The 18,501-nt window shown below is 37.8% G+C and overlaps 1 protein-coding gene across 1 annotated transcript; it reads left to right on the top strand.

The window, feature by feature from the left end:
- Positions 1–874: 874 nt before the first annotated feature.
- Positions 875–17,258, top strand: LOC108728077 (lipoma HMGIC fusion partner). The gene is made up of 5 exons (XM_018456436.1): positions 875–1,721; positions 6,395–6,513; positions 12,120–12,295; positions 13,354–13,452; positions 15,670–17,258. Exons 1-5 carry the CDS (start codon positions 1,632–1,634, stop codon positions 15,804–15,806), a joined length of 621 nt encoding a protein of 206 aa, XP_018311938.1. The 5' UTR covers positions 875–1,631; the 3' UTR covers positions 15,807–17,258.
- The last annotated feature ends 1,243 nt before the right edge of the window (positions 17,259–18,501 follow it).

The following is an 18,501-nucleotide window of genomic DNA, read 5'->3' as shown; positions in this document are numbered from 1 at the left end:
TCGGAGGTCGCCGTTCTCCACGCGTGCATGCTCGCCAGATGTCCAAGAGCGGGATGCTGGTGCGTCGTCGGGCGCCCTCGATCCTCCCACACAGTGCGGTCGCAGCGCGGCGCGGCGCGGCGCGGCACGAACCGACGCGGGTAGGAGAGAAGCGAGAAGAGAGAGGAACGCAGCCGCGAGTGTGGAGAACGGAACCGTTCAGTCGCAGCCACGAAGCGGCGCCGTGCGCGACGACAACGACGGACGACGACGGATGACGACGACGACAACGGCGAACAACGACGACGGTAATAATCGGTCGTCTCGTCTCCGTTCGCTTTAGAAAAAGGTGTCGTCGACTTCCGGGTTGAAAATTAAATTTCAACCGGAAATATCGATTTGACATCAATTTTCCGCCACACGATCTCTGTCTCGCGATTTTCTCAAGATCTTTCGCGCCGCGAACGTGAGAGTGACGGCGCGGGCGCCCGACTCCAAAACGAATGATACGAATACTTTTTATGAACGTGCTTCACTTATCGAGAGCGTGGTGGAGAACGAGCACCGCAGCGTGGGTAGTAGTGATCGCATCTATAATTAACCTTGGAGGAGGCGCCTGGCAGGGGAACAAAGTACCATCTCTGCAAGAATTTAGGTCCATGAGTGGATTCTCGATGGAAAACGGACTCTTGGTAAATTAATAACGCGATGCAGAAAAAACAAAGGATACGACTTGCACATCATTAATTTTTTTTTGAACGTTCTCTAATAAATGTCACGTTTTGAATAATTAGCCAGATCCATATGACAATACGTAGTAACTTCGGGAAGCGATCTTTGGAACATTTAATCAAAAGAAGATTATTAACAAGGTATTAATGCATTCTGCGGAATAATGAACTTGAACCTGGATAACAGTTGTGGCTTACAAACAGAGTGGCTCGTCTATGGAACTTCAGGCAGTGAACTGTGCAATCGTTTGGAAGGGTAACTTTCTTGTGGTTTCCCGCAGTGTGTAAGTGGGAAATCGCTTCGTCGTTACTCGGCATGAATTTTGCGACATGAGAGATATATATATTACAGAATGGAAATCAGAATTAACCGCGTGACTCATTTCGGAGAAGTGATATTCTGAGCGACACCTCGGTCACGTTTTACGAGCCGAGTAATTTCTCGTGGAATCTGAATTAACGGCTTCGCGTTGATCTCTCGTCGTCGGAAATGACGATAAGGACCGAATGATTAAGAGGGAATGATTAAAATACTCGAATGTTCGAACCCGTAGAACGCATCGCCAAGCACGTTCTGATCCGCGATTAGGAGGAGGTCGATCGATCCCGGAATTAACAGCCCGCGAGTGTCAAACGAGCCGCGACAGGAACATCAATACCCTAATAAATGTCACTCACACAATCGATCGTCGCCTTTTGCCAGCCATGACGTAAAGAGAGGGTTTAACAGCGACGAGGGTCAACGTTGTCGAGAGCGGCTGTCGGGATCGGCTGTCCACGATCGTATGCAGGTGCCGTGCGGGTGCGTCGAAGTTCGTGATCCTGACACCGCTTAGGGGGGTGGTCCCCTACAGTTATGCACGGATGGAGGATGAACTGCAGTGCGTGAGGGAGAGAGGTGGTCCCTCCTAAACCGATGAGATGACAGTGCTGTGCGTGCTGTGGGCTACTCTGTCCACTGTGGCCTCGATTCTCGCGTGCTCCGGTTTTTATCTGCCTTACTGGATTCAGGTGAGCAATCGCGTTACGCGTTTTTAATTACGTTATGTCGTTATAAAGAGCTATAAAAGTGGGGATCCAGTTTTCAAAAGTTTTTAAACTCCTTGCCGTTGAAGCAATGTTTAAAGATTATAACAGTTAATCGCTAGGGAATTTTGAAGGAGTTATGAGGTAGCCACAGATGATTAAGGAAACACGAGAATTTTGTTCCTTCTGTTTTTTGTTTCTCTTGGATTCACGTAAATTAACACTAATCTTTATCATTAAATCAATATCGCTTTTTTCTCTGTCGCGCGATACATTAGCGCTCTTGGATGTTTAATGGTCATTAATGCGACATTAATGGGGCTATAAAGTAGGGTACCGATAAATATGAAAGCATCTCGTTCAATCGGATAAAATAGCATTATTACCGGTCACAACTGAATTAGTTCCGCGATGATATACTACTGGCCAATACTTCGATATGCACGATTAGCGAACAAATCATCGATAACTTTTACCTGATTACTACACATGGAGAGAATTTTTTTTTAATTTACCCTGAAAATATGGTAGTTGTGGTACAATACAATATTTTAAAGATTAACAGTTAAGAATAATTTGAGTTTCGGCTCAATAAGAATAAAATTCAATTAATGAACAATTAGGGCTATTAGAGCCTAGCAAGATAACGTATGCTATAATTATAATGCTTTATTACATTTCATATAAATAATGTTCAATCGTTTTGATCTTTTTTCCAATGGTCCTCTTCAGTGGACAAACTTAAACAATGTTCGAAACGTTTGAACATTGTTTAAGTTTATATGAAATGTAATAAATCATTATAATTATAGCATACGTTATCTTGCTAGGCTCTAATAGCCCTGATTGTACATTAATTGAATTTTAAAGATTTTTACTGTGCACTTCAGTGAAATTAATCAAACTTATTTTATATTTTATTATAGTTTTATTAATGAATGAGAGAAATTTACATAAAAAATTCTTTGAAATATAACGTCCCAGGACTACCATATTTTCAGGCTAAATTCTAAGAAAAAATTCTCTCCGTGAAGCAACTTTTAAAATTATGTTTATCAAGTACGTGGAAATTCACGCTTACAAATTTAACTACACTACTCTGTTCCGTCACTATAAAAGTTTACGACATCTTTTTTCGCGTTTTTGTGACATCGAAGGGTCATTCTGAATTTCACATACACGTACGATCGTAGTTTTTGCATTTTCCATGACGTATCTCCGTATGTAAGGACTTCGCATCGTTAACATGACGGTGATGACACGAAGATGTGAAGAAGTCGTTCTCGCCTCCTCGCTTATCGTCGAAGGGTCTCGTGTCGACGATTTTGACGACTGTGAGAATTTCTCTGGTACGATCATAAAGCGATTTAATAAGCGTCGCGATAAAACCGACGAAATTTGCGTGTTCGGCCACGAAAGTACTGGTAATTTCGTGAGTTTCAACGACGTGCATACCAAGAACGTTTCACGATTTCAATAAGGTGTGTCAAGTTTATCGACAAATTAGTGTATCGGGGTACGCGACGCATCTACGTTGAAACTGTAATTCAGGAGAGAACAGAATATTGTGTGTATATTTATTAAACGGAAAATTGTACGTTTTTCTTACGTTACTTCTTACGTCGTGTGCTTTTTGCACGTATTCAAGCGGCAGTTCATTTATCACTCTCGAGCCATTCATTGGGAGATCAGACGGTTGAAACTCGCGAACTCGAATTTCAGGACTTGCTGAGGTCGGGTTACGAATAACGAGAGCGGCGCAATGGCTCTCCAATTCTCATTCCCATTAATTCTTGATTTCTGCTACGTAGTTAAGTGTAATACGATTATATGTATATCGAAGTATTTCTCAATAAATTAGCTGGGAACCATGAATGCGAGCGTGTCTTCGACAAAACGCGGATTAAAGGATATTCGTTTTAAAGCGCCTTTGAACTCGCGAGCTTTAATATTGAGATAAGATTGCAACATTACACGTGTATAATGTTACTAGCTATTTACGTTTCATTTTTGTTCGTGCACAAGATGTAAAATCGGACGAGATGAATAGCAGCGGAGTTTGCGACAAAGAAGCGAAATACAAAAACGAAAAATAGTGAGAAAAGAGCAACTTGGAAATAAGAAAAGCAGAGAAGCTAGAGAAATAAGAAGTGGAAGGAGGATGGCAAAGAAAACGTGAGAAATCGAACAAGCTCGAGTCATCCGACAAGATGGATCGTAGAACGGCGATAGTAATCGAATTCTTCGTTCTAAACCACGAATGAACCGACGGAACTGAAACATTAGTTCTACAGCGCAAACGTCTCAATACACAGATATTTGTCACGTAATTAGTAGTTTAGTAAAGTTAAACGAACTAAAAGAAATTTATATTGTAATAAAATAAAACACACGAGGGAAGAAATTTCAATATCAAAAGAAATATCAATGTATATCATGTTAACGAATATGATAAAGAATTCAAAGTTATTAAGTTCTTTAGACATGTAGAACTAGAATGGTAATAAAAAAATTAGTAAAAATGTATGTTGAAAATCGTAATAATAATTATATGTATTCACGTAACGAAACAATAATGCACTAATATATCAAAGAGACTGTAATTCAGAGAATTGAATAATTTCACTCTAACTACAATTCGGCATTGTCAACAAGTGTAACAAAGTCTTGATTGTGACGCGAAGGAAAATTTCGGTCCTTGAAACTTACTGAGACGTTCGTTACGCGTACAAGATTCTTGAACGCGACAAGAACGCTTTGGGCACCGACAACTTGGTAGAGAGAAGTTGATGAGGCGAATATCGTCGGGTAACTTTGTACTTCGTGTGACTGCTACTTGCCTTTACCTGGCCTGGCCGATGTAGTTGCAGATTCAAGGTAGTTTGGCCTCACTTGCGACCAAATTGTTCATATTCCACGTGTCACGTCGCAAATGAAGCCGTCTCTCGAAAGAGAGATTCCTGCTTTTTAGTCATATCGTCAGGAAACTGTAACTTTTTCCGCTTCGAATCTATTTTGCATTTTCTCTAGGCAGCTAACGTTGTACGTAGACTTAACAAACCTTTTTTACCGGTTTTAGGTTCCGCGGGTGGTGAAAGAAATTACAATTTACTTTTCCGAGATCTTGTTACCGTTGATTGTGGATATACGTTTCTGAGAGCTCGTTTGTACAGTTTAGGATTAATGACGTATCGATTCTCCGTATAGCGAATCACCGAAGGAATCTAGAGCTATAAGGGGAGCCTTGTTACAAGAGGAATCTTGTTAGCCAAAGCGTTTCATCAGTTTAATTAACAGATGATGCTTCTCTTTAGAACCAATTATACATGTGTATATTTTGTGTAAACTAATCTCCTTTCTTTAGAATGTATATCATGCATAGGCTTATAAGCGTAAATTAAGTGCTACATTTTATGGCATTACCATACATTTTTGTAAATAAATATAATTATTAATTCTACTGGTTTGTTCGAATCTTGACTCGAAATGTAATTAATTTTCTTATTAATATTTTATTTAAAAACGATTTTCTCTGAGGTATTTGATAACTTCATCTGTTAATGTAACATCTTTTTTCTACGAAAATTTTTTATTTATTTTAGAATTTTTAATTATAATATATTGATCAAAACGATCGTATAGTAAATTTGAATAGATCAGAGTTAACATAAATTTCCATACGAATGCATTTATTTTATATACGAACGTAATTTTGTATGATATAGTCTCGTTTATATATCGTTTGTATGTATCTAACGTGATTTTTTCAGAGCTTTATTTAATTAGAGTTTATGTTTGAATCAATTTTGTCACTATAATGGAAAAATAAATTTTTAAGAGATAATTCTTTTTCAATAAAAAATATTATTGTAATCTTCTTTTCATATTAATTATTATATATATTTTTCATTCTTAGAAACGTTTAGATTTATTTATAAGCAGGAAATAAGAAACTTAATAAAAAAAAGAACTTATTTATAAAATCGCGCAATTATATGTTTAGTCAAAGACTTTTATTATGGTATATTAATGGAAATAAATGCGAAAAAAGAAACATGCTTGAAGAAAACGGCATTTGGCAAACGACAAGCGAGCTTATTACTCCTCCGCCAGACGGTCACGCTATATTTTTTCCGTATTAAGAGAAGCAATCAAAAGCATTCAAACAGGACGGCGAGACATTTTCTTTGGCGCCGTGTAAAATCTGTTGGAAACGAGAGAAAATTTCCCTTGCTATGCCATCGCCTTCGCATATAAATGAATAGACTGTATAAGTCTTTTGCCCCGGATGCTGTTGCATGCTCGCGCGATGCGACAATCTTCATGCCACGAATCAGCAGCGTTCAAATGATGTCGACGTTTCTACTTTACACTTATTCAAATATTCCTCATCTTATTTCTACAATTACCTGCCATTCTACAAACAACTCAGGAAAGTTATGTTAAAAAGAGGGGGATGAAATTAAGTCTGTAAATTTCTTTAATATTTATGAGCTCTATGTACTTTCATTGACGGCATAGCCTGTAATTTGAAGTTTACTATCTCCATTTTTTTGCTGAAGTTAGCGAGCTTCGATGTTTTATACAGTTTTATTATAAAGCCTAGCGTTAAACGTAATAGAGTAACAATCGTATTTCCGCGATCTTGTGCATTTCAGGGACGACTGTTGGGGAAGGCTGACGCGTACTTCAGTTCCTTTCGACGTTGCAACTACCCGCGAATCAGAGCGCCTAACGCCACGCCCGAGATAGTTTATGAGTGTGCGAGGTATTCAAGGTACGTATTCTCGCATCACTATATTCTCATATCAAAGCGAATGGGTGCAAGTACATAACTATACGATTAAGCACCTCGAGGAGCAAGAGACTCTGCTCATGGGGCGCTCGAAATGCTCGAAATGCGGTGGAACAGTTGTTCACTGAATCTGCTCGAGTCATTCTTGTGAACCAACGAGCCGGTTAACTAAAACGAGAACGATTTCGGATGCCGAAATACCTCTTATCACATGCGATTTTAATTATCTCGTTTCAACGAGATGTCTAATTCAAGATTTTGATGATCAAGATTATAGAGCGCGTGAACGCATTATATTACCAGAATAAAATAACATATTCATTCTCTGCGATAGCAATATAGAGTAAAATTTATATACAGTGAGTGCAAAAAGTAGTACAGAGAAAATATTAAAAAAAAAAACTTTATTTTTAAAAAGTAAATATTATCCAGCGAGAAATGAGTCATCGAACTGATGCCGAATCAATATCGATATGATTTCAACACCAATTTGACGTCGATTCGACGTTTAATTGGCGATCATTTCTTGTTGGGTAATTAACAATTTATTTATAAAGAATAAAATAGACTGTATATGTTTTTTTAAATTATATATACTAAAAAGATGTGTATTAATTATAGAAAATATATCATCTGAAAAATAAGCGAAAATTAAAAATTGTTTGGATGCTCGTTTATTTTAGAATAGAATGTATTCATTGTATAAAATTGCTAATTAATGTTTATTTTCTACAAATAAGACTGTTTTTATAAAAAATTTCCTTGTACGAATACTTTTTATTCTTACTATATGTTTAAAAAAATGTTTTACGTATGATGCTTTTTATTAATAAATAATAATATATGTAACATCGTAAATGAACTAATTCATACAAACGAGGATTAAACGTTTGCTTGAAATGAACATTTAGCGCGAATCGTGGAATTTAAATTACACAAACTATGTCGTGCGCGTGGAAAAAGAAATTTGCACACATTTATGAACCGTACGCGAGGGAGTAATATTCGAAGTTTTGATGACGGACGGATTAATTCAAGTTTGGAACGAGAATCTGGATAATTTTAGTCGGACTCAAGTGTACAATTTGTGAAATAATTTTTTACGGAATACTTCGTACAGATGTCGCGATCGCGTGAGAAAACGACATATTGCACTATAAAAACTTTCTTTGCAAACTACGTCAATTTTGTCGTGTGCGCGGTCGTAAAAATCATGTTCGCTCGCGGCATTAAAACTAAGGCATTATTGTTAACAAAGGGAATTATGAAGAATTAAGTATGAAAGAAACGACATGGTTTTTTCTTTTTTCTGCGCAAAACATTCAGATTTAGATAGCATATCACACAAAACACTCAAAGAACGGTTACATCTTATTTGTTTTATCTAAATAAACGAAATGCTTTTCACCTGTTAATGTAGAAATTAATTTACGGTCAATCCTCTTAAGCTTCCGAGCGTGCAAAAATTATTGAGTTAAATATTATCATTCGATTTTATACGTATTTTTAGAGTTTATATTGGAAATAATGTACAAGGTGTCCGGTAAGTTTTGACGAAGCACACTTATGCAAATAGAGCGGACTAAACTGAGTCAAAAAGTCCTTTACCATTTTACAATTTTCACAACTTTTTTTTAATTATCCAATAAGCAGAATATCTAAAATCGACGCAAAAATTTTAAGGTACCTTTAAGCGTTATTTAAGAAACATTTTTAATGCCCGTATTCATAGTTAGACCTTGTATTTAAGGCTTCCTTAAATTTATCTTTAGATGCTCAGTAGCCAATGAAATAATTTGTAGAGCATCTGAAGATAAATTTAAGGAAGTTTTAAAGATAAGGTCTGACTATGAATACGGGCCTAAGATATTTCATAAAGATCTCCGAAAGAAATTTTAAAGTTTTCTTGCGTCGAGTTTATCCGCTTATTCGACAATCTTTAGATAACATCTCGTTGACTATTGCGAAAATTGCAAAATAGTAGAGGACTTTTTGATTCAGATTAGCTTTGTCAAAACTTACCGGACACCTTGTATAAATAACAACTCTAAATTATATTGTGTAATTAAAAATATATGTAAGTTACACGTAATTTACATTAAACTTACATTAAAATAAATTTTCACGCTTTAAGTATGCATAAAAATAAATTTTCGTGCTATTAATAATGTTAATATTGTTAATATCAATATATGAAATTAATCGATATATGTTTGTTTACGTTATAACACCGATAATGACCATAATAGCAATAGTGATAACGGTGTGCAAACGCGTGATTAATCGGATTTAATTGAATTTTGAGTGCAAAATACAAAAGGTATTTGCAAATCATGTGTTTTTTTACTGATTATATTTATTCCGCAACTATATAAACGATCGAATCCCCGTAGTCACTCCGTAAATCGGTGAAAGCGTTAAAAACAAAAATTAAAGTCAATTCCAAATTCGAATTACGGTACCACCGCTATCGACTGCGAAGAGGATTTGCAATCGAAAGTACACGCGAAGTTTGCATGTATGTGGTAAAAGCGAAGCAATGACCCATGACAAATTATGTAAGTCCTTTTCTTTTTCGTTGCTTGCGCACTCGTTGATTGATCTAACACTCCGCCCTCGTGCATCACTGATGCACTCGCATGCGCAATCTGTAACGTGTTTCGCAGCTGGTCGTAGAAATCGTAATATATCTCAGGTTTAATTTGATGCCGTTTGAATCGATGAGTTTTGCCTGACAGTTAAGAGAATTACAGTTTTGCGTTACATGAGTTGTTAGTTTGTTAGTTCAGTTTTAACAGACAATATGATCGATTTAGCTATACATATGTATTGATGACGTCAGTAACGGTATAGAATTGTATGGAGATTGTTCTGACAATTGCGTGTATGTGTTCTTATTTCACGAGAGCATATACAATAGCGGAAAAGACAAAAAATAAAATTGACACGCGCGTATCACTATTATACATTTTTAAAAACGCTCGTCAACAGATGGAACTTGATTTTCTCTAATGCGCTTTATTCTCGAATCGGTTTTAAAGCAAGCGGATTTCGACGTTAATATCACGTTAATTAAGGTATATGACTATTATTATAATACAATAGCTAAAATGGAATTATAGCTTTGCCTTAATATTTCTATCTCCGGGAGGCTTTTTTTTTGTAAAAAAAGAAAACGTATACTTTCGTTTTTTATCGAGAATACCGTATGGCAAACACGAGTGTCGACAATGAGTCATCCACAGATTTAATTCCGCTTATACTCTTTCTAACGAGATCTCGCTACGAAAAGGGATATAAAAATATGTATCTCGCGTATGTATCTCTGATTTAATTTTCGTAAATTCGTATGTAGGTCGGATGGTGTCAGTGTCATCCTACGAAGCCGCTTCATGTTTTCGTTTCTTTTTCATTTGCGATATAGACTCAAATAAGGATTCACTCGGATTTCATCCACTGTCAATTAGATATACGTATAGTGATGCTGATAAATTTTTCAAGGAAATTTAATCTTAATGACAGATTTTGCTGAGTTTAATGTCGACGTTTTTGATATTGCAAAATGCATCTTACGTTGTTATTATTATTATTATTATTATTATTACGTTGATTGCCATGTGTTAACAATCTTTTTTGCATCGCAGCATCGCAATGTAAACTCACCGGGTATGCATTATAGCCGTTTCAATATCTGATTCTCGAAAGTGTCGGTTGTACCACAAGCAATTTCCCGATTGGCCAAATGCGCACGATAGCATAATCGTACACACGCGAAATGTGTTTCTCCCTTCTCTTCCATCCCTTAATGCAAGCAATACAACCACGATAAGTGCTAATAGCTAGTCTCTGTAAATCGAGACGTTCCGATAGTTCTATAAACGTTATCTTTCGGCATGTAATCAATTCGGCGATTTATTAATTATTAGTTTCACGGCACACAAACTTTACAAAATAATTTCTTAAAATATTCAAAGTTATTTTTTATGTTATTATTATACTACCGAATATTCTTTGCAGTTATTGCAACGGCATTTCAATAAATGTGTTTAAAATATTTCGAGAATTGGATTTATTCAAAATTAGCTGACACAGAAAGCTATACGAGTTAGCAACGCCCGAAATAAATAGTAGGTCGAGGGAAGAGTTACGAAAATGTAAGAAATACGTGAGTGGCTTCAATTTTGCTCGCTACAATTGATAATCTATTTTTTTTTACGAAATAAAGGAGGGAACAATATACGATATTTTACGTCAGAATACCCGTGATGGAAGTATATTAGGTATGCTCGTTTTCGAAACGAATTTCGTACCGTTCTGCGCACAACCAGATGCGACCATTTTAAACATTTACATCGCAGTAACTTTGAAGTGACATATTGCGAAAATGAGTACATGTCAAGTAAAAATGTGTACAAATAGTTTCCGAAAAAAAGGATGCAGAAATTTACATTTCTTTTTTCGATTTCTGAAGGAAAGAACGCATCATAATGTCACAATGACATAATGACATAGCGCCAACTTCAAATACCCACGGCAACGTGGCGACTCCTTCAAAATGAACAAGAGTACACCTAATATACGTCCATCATGAGAATACCACCCCGAAAAATATCGTGTTTAGTCATATGGTTAACGGATCAAAACTTTAGGAAGTTAAAAACAGATATTAATACAATATTTTACGCGACGATATCTCTCACAAATAATATTTGCATAGAACGAAAAATATTCCGCATAGTTTCGTTCGTTTCCATATCCTCTTGTACCACCCTTTCGTTTTTCAGCATCGGCAGTTTCATCAGAGAGCCGATTCTTTATTTGGAATAACATTCGACGTTTTATATATTTTTCTAAATTTCTATAGAACGTTTGTTTATGTTTGTGTCTGCTTTATAATATTTTTCATTAATGTGAATTATAGCATATTTTCTGCACTTGAGAGATTCAAGTTGCAATTATAATATAAAGATATCAACTGAGAAACTGTTACAAATTACATAATGTAAATTATCAATTTTTGTTCAAAATACCAGAAAATATATTCTGCAAATCCATCATATAATTTAACTTAATTTTGCTTAATTTCGCTGTGAAAATTTTGATTGTATATCGAAATGCAATAGCCAAATGATTTTACGTATGAGTTAGTTTCTATAATATTATTGCATTATTGTATCAGGATGTAATTATATGAAAATAAATTTACTCCCTCGTTTTGCTTGAGGCATTGGCTCGATAAATCCGCGCTAATTTTGTCATATGCATTGCGCATGTTATTGATTAATGTAGAAAGATAAATATATAAATACCGCGAATAAAGTTTATTTCGTTAAATTCGTGATAAACACATTGTGCGCCAATTGAAACTTCGATATTATTTGAATCGTTCTATTACACAATTAACAAATAAAACCTTTTTGCGCACCAATAATCATAATGTTTAATATACTCGGTTCCTTTCAAAGAATTATTGACAATGCTCTTGTTGCTATTGTGACTGTATATAAATATTCTTTTTAAAAAATATGGAAAATTTCAATTAAATTATTGAAGAGTTTTTTTTTATCATAAGCGATATTTCGTTGCAGTTTTTGGGACATACCGAGTGTTTGGTGGCAGGCGAGCACAGTCACGATGGGTATCGGCGTCGCGATTGCAGTGATCGGCGCTCTGACGCTTTTAGCAGCAGCATCGTCATTCCTTCCGCATATTCTCAAAACGCCAAAACACACGAGGATTCTTGGTTCCTTACAACTGCTCGCTGGTGAGTGTATTATAAGTATTTTTCGCAACTTGTAATTAAATTTGGCTATTATATGTGCGTCCATTACCATCAATGTTCCGTTACCATTTATGAGAGAAAAATATTTTTCGCATATCATTAAATACGATAAAATAAACTTTGAATCCTTTTATTGAGCATGAGCGAAAAAAATAATCTCGCGCACCTTTTCAAAAATGACAACCCATCCCCGCTCGTCAAATTGATGCGAAACCAATGGAGCTGCGAGAGACTTGCATTTCGCAGCGAAATAATGAACTGTCCCCAAATAAAATAGATATCAAGCGATGTCATTCTTCTTCTAACATTGACATATTCCATTTACGCGGTTCAAGTTAGTTCGTTGTTTTCGATCCTTTTCTATGTTCAAGAATCGCTTTCGAAAAATGACAGAGTCACAGACATGATCGATGCAGGACGAAGCCGGGAATGTCATAATATTTTTTTTACAAGAAAAACATTTGATTACACAATGTTAAAATTACAAATTTCGTGTGAGCAGGGCAGCTTCTTTTTATTAAAATATTCATATTTTGCAAGCAAATTAATTTTGCAATCTAATCTCATTCTTCATCTTTATATAAGTACCTAATATTTTCAAGGGGAAGAAACTTATTTAAATATCTTAACAATATTATCAGTACTACAAAAGAGTAAACAGATGAAATTGATCGAGACTTTTCAATGGCAACTACACTGCTAGTTTATGAATTTACAATACCCTTAATAAAAATGTACAGTAAATTTACAAACCATATAATGTTTTGCTGTGATCTCACAATATTTGCAAATTTATAAGAAATTTGTTGTGAATTTACGCAAAATTGACGCATCACGCATGCGCATTAGAGATTTGTATATATTTTACCACAAAATGTTATTACAATTTCACAATAAAACTGTTTAAATTTACAACACATTTTTGTTGGATCAAAACTTCCAATACTTCTGGAAGTTTACAACTTTCTAGAAATTTCTTACAGTGTAAATTCAAGTGCGCAATTTAAAATTGATAGGCCACTTTCATTTACTTGTTACAGCCACGATGATATGCGGCGGCCTGGTTATGTATCCGATAGGCTGGGATAATCGGGAGGTACGCGAATCCTGTGGGAAGGGGGCCAACGTTTACAATCTCGGTGAGTGCCTTCGTCCTCGAAACATCATTTTCGAGTCTGCAGGAACGCGATGCAGGTTTCGCGGGATGCAAACCGCGTGGAATGGTGCCGGAACTTAATTTCGGCGGAATGTGGTGCGCGAGTTATTGATTTAATTTGATAACTAATTAACGTGCTCGACGAATTTGCGCGCGCGCGCGAGAGAAGAGTTGCTTTAGTTGCTCGTTTCCTAGTTTAACGACGTCTTCAGCGAGAAATTGCCGTTCCAATGCGACGTGACGCGGCGAAATCTGCGGACATGTGTCTGTACGTAATCACTCTTAAGACGTAACTACCAGATGACGACAGCGACGACGACGATGGACTGGAATCAGTAATGGAACCTTCTGCATTTTCGCAGGCGAGTTCCCGGGGCGTTTTATCGAGCATTCAACGATTTACAGTCGTTTCTTCGAGACTTAACATAAATCAATCGAGACTTATGGCTCTTGTGTGTAACTTTACGGGACGTACAAATTCACGTCTCACTGGTCTCAGATGTAGTTTCTGATTTCCTCGTAATTTCCCAACGCGACACGCAACGATGCGATTCGACGTCGGCAATCCGATGATTTGCCTTTCAATACTCGAGGGATGATTCGTTATTGATTCTCCATGACTGCGGATGCATACGTTGTATTTCGCATGCAGGATCATCTCTAATAAATCCGCATCCGGTTTAACAGCGCGATGGAACCCAAAGAAAATATTCGTTTATTTCGTGCTGCTGCGTCAAATAGAAATTGTCGCATTAAAATATCTTAAATTTTTTCTTGAAGATTCTATCAAGATGTCTCAACATTTTTTGAGTTATAATATATGAAAAAAGCAATTTTGTATCGACAAAGGAAACTTTTAACAAAATTAATCACGACAATTTCAGGATGTTTTGAATGTAGGCGCGGTTGTACATTTTTTTCGATAGAATTTTGAAGGGTTATCGAATATCCAGTATAATCCGTGCTTTTCGGTATACAGGTGACAAGTAATCCCAGGTGAGTGCTAGGAATAGACCTGGATTGGTAGGTCAAACCGACGTCAAAACCAATGTCACAGCGATGTGTGACGACCGAATCACATATATTTTCAATAAAGTACCGTTAGTTAAACGACATCTCCTACGGGTTGAAAATTAAACTTATTTATAAATTCTGATAGAAGCATCAGTACGTTCCAATTATCTAAAATTGTTCGAACCGATCGTTACTATCGATATATTTCCAATTATAACACAATCGCAAATAACATTTCTATTATTTTAGCGTTAAATTAGATTTATAGGTATTCTATTTACGTCAGTGACAATATCGGTTATACTTATTATTATGTTCATTTATGCCATTATATTATCATCAGGTTTAAATAGAATGTTTCGCTCTGTTTATTTCTATCGCAAAAACATTTATTTATACTAGTATCAAGATAAACAAATATCTAAAATTGACAAAATTAATTTAACCCTTTGTCAACAATATAGAGTTTTAACTCTTCCATTAACGTGGGGGCTTTTGAGAAACAGAGCAAATTTTTTTGTTCCGGATTATATAAAAATCTGAACAAATTCCGGTATACTTGTCAAAGGTAACCGATTTTGTAGAGAATTCAATCTTTCACGATAGATAATAAAAAATTTTCTCGATTTTTTTTAGGGGGCACGCAACAGACTTATAAAGTGAAAAAATATTTTTTCATTTTTTTTAACTGGTAGTTTTCTATATGTAAAAATGATCAAACTCACATAAACTCAAAAAATATAGTAAGTCTTTGAAAGTACAGTTTTCAAGCTTTATATAAAAGCCTTTTTTAAATTTAAGTTTTGTTCAGTTTTTAACGAAGTTACGACTGCTCTTAATAGCAATACAGAAAAACCGACATTTTTTTGCACCAACCTAATAGAAAGCAATCTTTTATTTCTCCAATTGTAATATCTTAAAAAGCAGCTTCTGTAAGTAATCCCCTTAATTCCATGGCTTACGCCATAAGACAAATCTGTCCGTCTCAATTTATTAGCCTATCTTGGTGCGCTGATTAAGCTATTACAAGCGACGATTACATTCAACCTCGGCACGACGATTAGGCCGACTAAGCTATTCTCGGGGAAATTCCCGTGGGTAGCTACCTAGCTACGGATCGCTGTCGAGGTTTCACCAGGGGGATCATCGAGACGAGTCGATGACGAACGGATGCCATCTGTTTCAGGGAAGTGCTCGGTGTCCTGGTCGAGTCACTTGCTGGTCGGCTCGGTGGCGTTGCTGATGCTGTGCTTCGGCCTGAGCTTCTGCGCGGCGCGACACAAGCCCGACGCGAATCCGCACACGGATCCCCTGCGCATTTGACAATCGAGGTACTCTCAGTCGATACACGCCTATGCCTCGCCGAAGACGACCACACTCTCCATCGTCACGGTCTGTTGATCACGCGTGCCTGTTGCGTGCACGCGTCGTGCGTACGTGAGTACGCGATCCACCGTTCGCACGAACATACGTCATCGTGCGTACAAATACGAATTCCACGCATTGCGGAATCTCACGCGCGTCACGGCATGCATAAACCGCGTTCTCATTACGCGTGCATGTATATATATATATGTTTGTATTTTTCAAGCAGGGCGTGAGTGCGAATTTTTCCGCATGTTTAACGCGTGGTTCAACATAAACGCATCTCCTGCGTGCGCGAGTAACCCCCCGTTAATATTGATGACGTTAACTCACAATACAGATCAGCGAGACGGACATTATAAATGAGCATTGTGATCTCATAGCGTTCGACAGACGAAACGATTAATAATTGAAGTGAAATCAACGAGGTAGATACGAGTCGATATAGCTCGAAAGGATATTAATATTTGGCTCGTCACGTCATATGACGTAGCGATCTAAACTTGGCGGACAAGTATGTTTCTCCAGTGATGCTATCTTCGACGAGATTCAGCGAGATTCGTAAAGTTTGAGACACTCTCTACGATCCCCTGGCCAATACAACTGACATTTCCTTGCGAACGATCCGTGAGATTTCGAAATCACGTCCAAGAGATCCGCAGATTTCGGAAGATTGATTAAACTTTTGACAGGTTAACGCGTATCTACCCCACCCTTTCTATCCATCGAAACAAATCCTACGTCTTTGTATATAACCCGCAACCTGGCATATGTACGTATGTATATACACGTTGGAGTGAATCCTACAGTCCTGTCTCGCGGCAGACGGTTGGAGAGAAAGCCGCGCCATCGGTATTTCCAATTCCGTGCCATAGTAAGCCCCTGGCTGAGAGCGACGAAGCAATTGGCAATTCGCTTCGACGGGACTTTCAGCACTTTCAATTCGCACGGGGAACTCGCTTGCCGGGCGAATACACACGGTGACTGGAAAGGAGCCGGACGGGGAGACGGACACTCCTTTCCTCTCCTCTCTTCCTCCCCCCTCCCCCTCCTCTCCACCCGTATCGAGAGAGTCCGCATTCAGATGCGCCGTAACGATCACGATATCCAGGAGAGCTGCTGCACGCTCCTCGTCGAGGACCGGGAATCACTGTGTTTCCCACGGTCCGAAAGCCTTTCGGATATATCGATCGCGAAGGCGCGCAGAACGTTTCGGCTCTCCAGAGATTTGCACGTTCCTCTTATTTATCCTCGTCTCTTGGATTCTCCCCTCAAGACGCTATTTCCTTCGTGGAAGTAATGCGTTGGCTCAACCGTGAGTGTCGGTTTAGCGTTCTCTTAAAATTTATTTGGATCTACGATTCCAGATTTTATTTCTAGGATATGTTACTCTTCGTATGTAATTTTCCGTCTTCCAGCTTTTGCGAGATAATCTTTCCCTGGAATAATTCTTTTTAAATAATAGAAAATTGTTACATTTCCCAAAAGGTTCGTCGACACTATTTAAACTATTTTATCAAACAGCAAACGATTGTTATCCATATTGAATCGCGGAAGCGTTGAGAAAACTGGATTCAAGTCGGAAAAGCGGATTGAGAATTAAACGGGTGGCGAAATCAGCGTAATTAAAAGATAAAAGGATCAGAGAGAAGATCAGAGTTCTGGGGTGGATGCGGGTAGTAGTTTATTTGTATCGCGGCTCCTATCTAAACTGTCCGCACCTGCCTTTCACTTCGCTCTCTTTTTCCAAACGGAGAAATCAGAAGGTCGAGTTAGCTAAAGAGAAATATTTTTTTGTTGAATATTTGACAGTTTCGTTTAAACTTTCAGTACAAACTGCGACATTTACGAGAACGATGCGCGAAAAGTCCTTTTTATTTTTATTCCTCATCACTTAAAAAAATTCGCGGGCGAATAGATGCCTTCATACTTTTTGTTAAGCAAAACGACCTAGCAATTTGCCGCAAAATCTCGCTGTCGCGGTGCTCGTTCCCGTGAATATCGAGCCACCCCGTAACAGCTCCCAGGTAAAAAACAGCCCGCGGCTGTACCTGCATACGCGATATAAAAAAACGTAATATTCAGAGCGCGTATGTAAGCAAGATGTGTATGTGTTAGCCCCGGTGAAATTCGCAATTGCGGGCGCGGTTGAATTTCACGTGCTGACGGAACGGCGCGCACAAACGATGGCCGCGCGTTATTCGGTGAAGGCATTCGCTATTGGCCCGATAAAAATCCAAGCTGAGCAAACACGCCGGAGCATGTTTCGTTCGCGCGGGTTCTCTACGCACCGCTTACTTCTTGCATCGGATTAATCGAGATTTTTTTTCTCCACGCACGATGCGTGCGCGCTCGTATTGTGGCGCATGAAATAAACGTACTCGTCGTGGTTCCTCCACTGTCGTGCGTCTGATACAAATCGTTTCATCGTGAATAAAATCCCCCCCTCTCTCTCTCTCTCTCCGTGCGTTCAAATATTCTGACCATGGAAATCGTCGGGAATTTCGAAAATATCTCGGTTACCCGTTATTGACGCGAAACGAAGTCACGTCGCGCGCATCGGCATGGCTTTCGCGATCGCAAATTGCGCGACACTCTACCATAGGTGTCATAAAACTACTGAAAGCTTTTTGCGTTATCTACTTCGTGTACT

This window comes from Mycetomoellerius zeteki, unplaced genomic scaffold, assembly GCF_001594055.1.
Source record: "Mycetomoellerius zeteki isolate Tzet28-1 unplaced genomic scaffold, Tzet1.0 scaffold58, whole genome shotgun sequence".
NCBI classification, from domain to species: Eukaryota; Metazoa; Arthropoda; class Insecta; order Hymenoptera; family Formicidae; genus Mycetomoellerius; species Mycetomoellerius zeteki.
The sequence above is the reverse complement of the archived record's forward strand: the minus strand, read 5'-3'. Positions and strand labels throughout refer to the sequence as shown.

What these genes read in the sequence shown, in the direction of transcription:
- LOC108728077 (XM_018456436.1), top strand. Translation starts at nt 1,632, where the DNA reads ATGACAGTGCTGTGCGTGCTGTGGGCTACTCTGTCCACTGTGGCCTCG. An exon ending in TTCCTTACAACTGCTCGCTG is followed by an intron (nt 12,296 to 13,353) that starts GTGAGTGTATTA and finishes TACTTGTTACAG; the next exon opens with CCACGATGATATGCGGCGGC. An exon ending in GGCCAACGTTTACAATCTCG is followed by an intron (nt 13,453 to 15,669) that starts GTGAGTGCCTTC and finishes CATCTGTTTCAG; the next exon opens with GGAAGTGCTCGGTGTCCTGG.